This window comes from Ailuropoda melanoleuca, chromosome 1 (assembly GCF_002007445.2).
Source record: "Ailuropoda melanoleuca isolate Jingjing chromosome 1, ASM200744v2, whole genome shotgun sequence".
NCBI lineage: Eukaryota > Metazoa > Chordata > Mammalia > Carnivora > Ursidae > Ailuropoda > Ailuropoda melanoleuca.
This window is the reverse complement of record NC_048218.1, coordinates 193,095,317-193,103,290: the sequence shown is the minus strand read 5'-3', so window position 1 is coordinate 193,103,290 and position 7,974 is coordinate 193,095,317. Positions and strand designations below refer to the sequence as shown.

Below are 7,974 nucleotides of genomic sequence, written 5' to 3'. Positions count from 1 at the left end.
TCTAATTCAGTAGATGTGGGTGGTGTCCGAGTGTTTGCATTTCTAACAGGTTCCCATGGACACTGCTGCTGCTGATTTATGTATACTTTTAGCACTGCTGCTCTACGGAAGTGACGGGACTTCTAATTATCAGTGATCTTTTATGATTATACACGTCCACTGAATTACTGTATTGATAGCACTGATGCTGCTGAACTTAACTGTGAAATAATATGAAGGAATTTGGTTTTTGTAAGTGTAATTGTACTTACTGCTTAAGGAGAAGCTTCTAGAGGTTACTTTTGCATTAGAGAATTTCAAAGTGTAGGTTTTCTTGTATTTCTGTTACTCATCTTCATTCAAGGCATAAAAACGCAGGTTCAATTTTTAGGAATATATTTTACAAGATGATTTCTGATTATATATTTTTAAAGATTTATTTGTTTGAGAGAGAGAGAGAATGTGGGGAAGGGCGGAGGGGGAGAATCTTTAAGCAGACCCCTATTGACTGGGGAGCCCGACTCAGGACTCGATCCCAGGACCCATGAGATCATGACCTGAGATTCAGATGCTCAACCGACTGAGCCACCCAGGTGCCCCTCTGATTATATTTTTAATTATAATTGATTATAATGAAATTTGGTTATAATTGATTTCTGAGAATTTCAGAGTATCTGGATGATGTGGTAATTTAAAAATAGTAACAAGTTTTTATTTTCTTTAGTTCTTTTCAAGAATCTTTTTAAAACTAAAATTTGATAGCTTAGTATTGAATTCAATTTGGTGCTCCTCATTCCCACTTACAAAGTAGATTCCACTCAGAATTTCNCTTTTTAAAACTAAAATTTGATAGCTTAGTATTGAATTCAATTTGGTGCTCCTCATTCCCACTTACAAAGTAACTTGATTCCACTCAGAATTTGACTTACACCAACATAGCAATTTTACCTTTTCTTTTTAAAGCATCACTTGTACCTTTGGGGATATGATGGTATAGGGGTTATTCTCTCAAGAGAAGAAAAGGCAATCAGAAAAATCTTTGTCCATAAGATTAGACTAAAATGTACTCTCATTCAGTGATTACTGAATGCCTTTATGTGCCAGGCATTATGGCGAAAATCGGTGCCAAAGTAATTTATCTTTTTCATGCGCAGTGAGGGGTTTTAGTGGATTGTAACTTAATATGATGTAATTGTGTGATGAGGTTACTGGTAAACCGAGTGCTGTCTGATGCTTCATTAATAGAATTAGTATTGTGTACAGATCTTGGGAGGGGAAGCTCTGCTGTCTTATTTTGTTAGACTATGTCTGCAGTGTTACATTTGGTCTGGGACTAAGGGACAAATTGGAGTCATTCCAGAAGTGAGGATCCCTGCTGTTCAAAGGTCTGGCCATTTTTGCATATGAGGATCATTGGAAAATGGGAGTAATTCATCTGGAGGGAAAACATCTTAATTATGTTTTTAGTTCCTTGCTGTAATATAAGATCCATGAGGACAGGGACCTGTCCTTCTTGTTCAGCACTGTGTCATCAGTGCCTCATGCAAAGGCTGGTGTGTATTCAACAAACAGTTGAATGAGTCAATTTTGAGGGGAAGATGATGGTTACTTTCAAATATTTGTCTTGTAGATGGCTTGTTAATTAGACTTACTACTTGTATCACCAGAGGACTAAGGGAGGCACTAGGGATGGAATTTTTAGGTGGGCACATTTCGATTGTACATAAGAAGAACTTCGTGAAACTAGTTAAGCAGTCCTATCAATAACTTTTCAGGGATTTGATTTCTGCTGTTTTAATGCTTGGGTAGAGGTTGCATGGGGCCTTACTAGAAAATATACCTGCTTTTAATAAATTATAGGTCAAGGTGATTTCGGCTATTTCTCTTTTTATTTAAGTATTTCATTAAATAATAATCAATAAAATAATTTTTTCTAAGTTAATCCTTTCTTGCCTTTTCAGACTAAAGCAAGGCAAAGAGCTGGACCGAGAGAGGGCTTTTGCTAATGAGCAGTTAACCAGAGCTATTCTTCGAGAGAGGATATCGAGTGAAGAAGAACGAGCCAAGGCAAAGCACCTGGTGAGTATTAAAGATTTAGTAGAAATGTCTTGTCTACTAGGAGATCTCTGATGTTTGGGAAAAGCTAAGCACTCCTTGCCAGCTTTTAGTGTTGACAAAACGCACGTTCTTTCCTCTTTGCTTAGATTTTCTTGGTTTTTGCCTTTTACAAGTTGTTGACAATTTGCTGAGATTAACCCTGAAGGACTTTTTAAGGCAGGTAACTTGAGAATTATTGCTGCAAAGATCAACAGGGAGACAGTGGCACATGCATCTTGCCTGAAGGGATATTGCTTGTTTGCTCTCCCCACCCCCCCCTTGATTTTGATTTCATTGTATTTAAAACCTCTGGGGCAAGCAGCCTATCTTGTTTCTCTCCCTGCGTGCATCCACCAGCTGTTAGTCTGGGAAGTCTCTGGCTAAGGTGAGTAAGGTTTGATCAATCACTTTCTGTGCTTCAAAAAGGGGAAAATGCAGAGCAAAGGCTTTTGGGAACAATCTTTTTAAAGAAAGGGAATCCTTTTTTTTTTTTTTTTTTAGAACTATTTAAGAAAATTTTAAAAGCAAAGATTACATAAACATGTTTAAAAATGATTATTAATAGAAGGGAGAAAATTTAAAAGGCACCCATAAATCTGTCATTCTTACATAACCATGATTTACACTGGGATGTATTTCCTCTCGAAAATGTTTATTCCTAGGTCTATTACATACTCACGATATGTACGAATTTGTATACATGAGAATACATAAGAATTTGGACAATGCTGCATATAGCATTTAACATCATGAACATTTTCTTGTATCAGCTAATGTTCTTCTGAAATGTAGTTTTTAATGGCTGAATAAGCTTCTGTCTTCTTTGTGCATCATAGCTTACCAAATGATTTTCCATTGTTAAGTAAAAGTGGGGCTGCTCTGGTTGAAGCCTGGGGTCCTGACTGCTTACCTCCCACTTCAGCCTCCACGTGCAACTTCTGAGAACCTTTAGTGTTCATTGGAGCATAGTTGGGAACTCAGTGGAGAAGTAAAATGAGACTATATAATGGAGAACTTTGAATGGAGGACTGAGGGTGATGTCCCTAACTCAGCAGGCAATTGGGAATTGTTTAAGAATTGATAAGGGTCAATTTATATTCTCTCGTATTTTTTCCCTTGGTCCGTCCTTTCTTGGAGAGGTCACATGCCATTAGAGAAAATAAAAGGAAGCTGATGTGTAGTGAATCCATTTCTCCAAAGACTAATCCAGGGTCCAGTCTGAATGGGTAGACAGTGAAGCCAGAACAAAAGTGATGGACCAAGAAAGAAACATCCAGAGATAGGCTATTTTGAAGGTCTCTTCTTTCTTGGTTCTGGGGTTATAGGATATAGATGGCAAATTACAGTATCTTCCAGATTTTAGCACTTAACATAATATTAGCCAAAAAGAGCCCTCATAGCACTTAGGGAATAAAAGTAGAATTTATATAATAAGATTATAGTTGATCTGTCTTGGCTTGAGTGTTCTTCGACATTTGAGTAGTAGTTCATGGCCAAAGCAACATGGCTGCCCACAGTAATTTAGGTACCTGATGATTCCCAACTTACATGGCTAATTCCCTGTATTGTTATTATTTGTTAGAGAAGGCATTCGTTGGGTAAAGATCAGAAAGTAAATAGAAAAAATATTAAGATCACTTAAATTACCACTATCTAGAGATAATTACTATTAACATTCTGGTTTATTATTTTTATATTCCTTTCCACATTCCACTAAGTCTGTATAAAACATTTATCTTAATATGTTTGTATGTATTTCCCCAAACATAGGTGATAGTACACATAGTCTCAATATAACTCTTAAAATAACCTGCATATTAAAAAAATTAGACTATAGGGTAAAGATCTTTCTCTATTAATAAATGTATGTTTGTATGTCACTTTTAATGATTGGATGTTTTTCACTGAATTTTCTTCTAATAAGATAATACAGGGCTAGTATAGAAAATTTGGAAAATATAAAAATTACTAAGGAACCACCTCATAATCATTAGGATGGCTACTATCAGAAAAACAAGACAGTAACAAATATTGGCAAGGATGTGGTTGGTGGGAATGTAAAATGGCACAGNAAAATTTGGAAAATATAAAAATTACTAAGGAACCACCTCATAATCATTAGGATGGCTACTATCAGAAAAACAGACAGTAACAAATATTGGCAAGGATGTGGTTGGTGGGAATGTAAAATGGCACAGCTACTATGGAAACCATTATGGTGGTTTCTCAAAAAACTAAAAATAGAATTACCATATGATTTAGCCATCCCACTTCCAGGTATTTATCCAAAAAATTTGAAAGCAGAGTCTCAAAGAGATATTTGTATGCCCGTATTCATAGCAGCATAATTCACAATAGCCAAAGGTGGAAGCAGCCCACGTGTCCACTATCGAATGAACGGATAAACACAATGTGGTCTGTGAATGCAAAGGAATATTATTCAGCCCTAAAGGGAAGGAAATTCTGACACATGCTACCACATAGATGAACCTTGAGGACATTATGGTCAGTGAAATAATCTAGTCACAAAAAGACAAATACTGTAGGATTCCACTTAGATGAAGTATCTAGAGAGTCAGATCTATAGAGACAGAGCATGGAGGGGTGGTTGCCCTGGGCTGGGGGGTGAAGAAATGGAGCACATTTTAGTGGGTTTGGAGTTTCAGTTTTGCAAGATGAAAACAGTTCTGGAGATTGGTTGTATAACAGTGTTAATGTACTTTTCTTGAACTTTTCACTTCTAAATGGTTTTCTAAATGGTTCAGATGGCAGGTTTTATGTTATGTGTATTTTGCCATAATTAAAGATTAGAAAAAATTCTAAGGAAATAAGCATTCCTGCACATGTAATATTTAGAGGGTATAAAAGTTCATTCTTTCTCTTCCCCCATCCATGTACAGTCCGGGTTTCTGAATTCTACAGCCTACCACCTTGTAAAACGTGTGGTGTGGACTGCGATTTAAGTTGGATTTGTCCCTCAGTCCCTTGATCCTCAGCTGGGCATTCCCAGAACCAGTGATTCATGTGAGAGTCACCCTGAGAACGTCAGCGTGTTTGTGCTGTGAGGCTGGGCTGCCATTGCTGCCATTCTTAACCCTACCATGTGGGACTGTTTGAGTGATGGTCAGACATTGATTTGTGCCTCTTTATTTAGAACCCGAATGTCACAGCCCGTAAGGAAGTAAAGGTTGGGGTTCACACGTTGGCAGGAATTGGAAAGCTCTCTTTCCGGAGAACGAGGAAAACAGAAACAAAACTGATGTGATGTTGGTGTTGTGAAATAAACCTAACTCCTCCCCAGTCCCCATTTTCCTCCGCCCACTAACAGTTGACATTTAGATTGCTTTCTCTGTGCACGGGAGTCCAGGCTTCTCTTCCCACAGTTGTAGCAGCTAGCTTTACAGAGGCTCTTTGAAGAGCAAAGTCATGGGAGCCCTGTTGCTGAAGTTTTAAAATAGATTCAGATTGGAATCTCCCCTTAGGAAGAATTGCTTTAGCTGGAGAAGCTAAGTGCTGCTCTAGATTTAAGAAGACCATAGCAGCCCCTCACCCTACTTCTCATTCCCATCTCACTCGCTGGAATGGTAATTTTTGTCAGCTGATTTTGCCCAGAAATCCCAGAGAGGCAGTTCACTGATAATCTTACCTGCATGGAAATGCTAAATAAAATTCACATTAAATGAATGCTTCTTAGGAACAGGAAAGCACCTCCATAAAGAATGAAGATTACATAAAAGGACAGGACCAGGCAACCTGTAAAGTTCATGCAACTTGACATTCTGTGAATCTTTAAGATCTCATACATATACATCTAACATTTGCTGTGTCATTAGATTTAAAAAAAATTAAAGAGTAGGGAGTTGTATCTTTTTTAAAACTTTGCAATTACATTTAATTTCTTTTTAAAATGCTGATTAAAATTTTGATTTACTCTTTTGTCTTATTAAATTTTGTTGATTTGACATTAGTCATTTTTTGTGATCACCACAGAACTGTTGTATTTTCTTTTTTAACCTCAACTTTAAAAGAACCTGCATTTACTTAAGGAAATACTTAAATATTTATACATCTAATTGTGAAATAGTTTCCTTCACCTATTGGACAGTGTTTTAGTGAACGGTTACTGTATGAGAAACACTGGGCTAGATACCAAGGATATATAAAGAAAAAGACAAACTCTTGTCCTTAAGAAATTCAGTTAGTTAAGTGCCCGACTCTTGGTTTCAGCTTGGGTCATGATCTCATGGTCCTGAGATCAAGCCCGCTTCAGGCTCCACGCTCGGTGTGGAGTCTGCTTGAGATTCTCTCTCTTCCTCTTCCTCTACCCTCCCCCTGCTCTCTCTCTCAAAGAAAGAAAGAAAGAAGAAAAGAAATTCACAGTATAATGTGGGAGACTGATATATTAAAAATAATGTTGAGAAGGGCTAACTCTGTTATAGAGCCATGGTACTTATATTCTTGTGAGAATTCTCACTTTTGGGAAAGTAGGGACTTTCTTTTAACTCCTTGTTATATGTGCATTCATTTGTTCANGTACTTATATTCTTGTGAGAATTCTCACTTTTGGGAAAGTAGGGACTTTCTTTTAACTCCTTGTTATATGTGCAAATATGTGCACACATATTTGAGTGTCCAGTATATACCAGTTCCTAGCAAAGGGGAATTAGTCAGTTAATACTTGTTGATTGAATAAATGAAGAATTGAATCTATTCAAGCCCTGAAAATGGGAAAGGAAGTGGGGAAGAATAGAAAAGATTTCTCAGGGCAGTGGTGCCTGAGCTGAGCCTTGAGGTATGAGCAGGAATTTCACATACGGTTGAGGAGTAGGAATGGTCTAGCCTTCAGTATTGCAGGTGAAAGCTTGGATGCACGGGGACAGTGGGACAGTATAAGGAATTGCTGAGTGGGAAGTCCAGGGCAAGGAGTGTTGAAGGGTAAGGCAGAAGACGTTGGTGGGGCTAAGATCATGAGTTCTGGTTGTGCAATCCGGAGAACCCTGGACTGGATACGTAGATGGGTTTTGAAGGGGAAAAATGAAACGGTTGGATGGGCATTTTGATATCTCACTCTAGTGAGGTGTGAAGGGTAGAATAGAAGAGGAAGTGAATGGAAATGGACAAGTTAGCAGTCTCCCCATTAATCCAAGAGAGAACAAGTGTTACTTGAATTAGGACAGTACTAGTGGGATGTAAGGGAGATGTAAGGGATATTTAAGTTATAGTACTAGGATTTTAGATTTGAATGGTTGAAAGAAGTATCAACGGTAGCCACAAGGTTTCTGTTATCAGAAATCCTCTTATTTTAAATAGAAAATGTAGCAATCAATTAAAAATATTCTGGGTCAAGTGTATATTGTGAAGTGTGACTTTAGTATAGAATTGGGAAGATTCTGGCCTCAGACACTGCACTAATTATTTTGTTTGACTTTAGTTGAGATCATTAGATCATTATGTATTTTGGTCCCTTCCCACATTCCCCTCCTTCGCAGATTTATTAAACGCTTACTATGTGCTAGGTGCTATTAGTTGTTGGAGGTTCAAAGGTGAACTACATCTCGTTGCTTTTTCTCGAAGAGTCTCCTATCAAGTGTGGGGTTTTGTGAGAAGGTCATTCTTAACCTTGAACTTTTTTTCTACTTATATCCTATTTCTTTGAATCTGCAAAATCACAGTGTTTAGAAAAAATAACGCTAAAAAAATAGGTTAGGTGAATGCATAAATTTAGTTTTTCTAAATTTAAGTGGCTGTTTCACCAAAATGTCACTTTTTATCCCCAGTTTCCTTTTTGTCTGAAATGCACCAGTGAAGCAATCAAGAAGAAGAATTGATTAATTTTGTGCTGTGTGCTTTTCCGTTCTGTGTTTTGTTTGTGCTTCAAACTGTGACAGTTGAAATTTC

The 7,974-nt window shown here is 37.4% G+C and overlaps 1 protein-coding gene across 2 annotated transcripts in view; it reads left to right on the top strand.

The window, feature by feature from the left end:
- Positions 1–7,974, top strand: part of CHCHD3 (coiled-coil-helix-coiled-coil-helix domain containing 3) — a 137,457-nt gene that overhangs the window by 100,869 nt on the left and 28,614 nt on the right. For both annotated transcript variants that reach the window (XM_034672309.1, XM_034672312.1), the window contains exon 4: positions 1,941–2,058. In XM_034672309.1, coding sequence (XP_034528200.1) covers positions 1,941–2,058 — 118 coding nt within the window. The remainder of the gene's footprint in view (positions 1–1,940; positions 2,059–7,974) is intronic.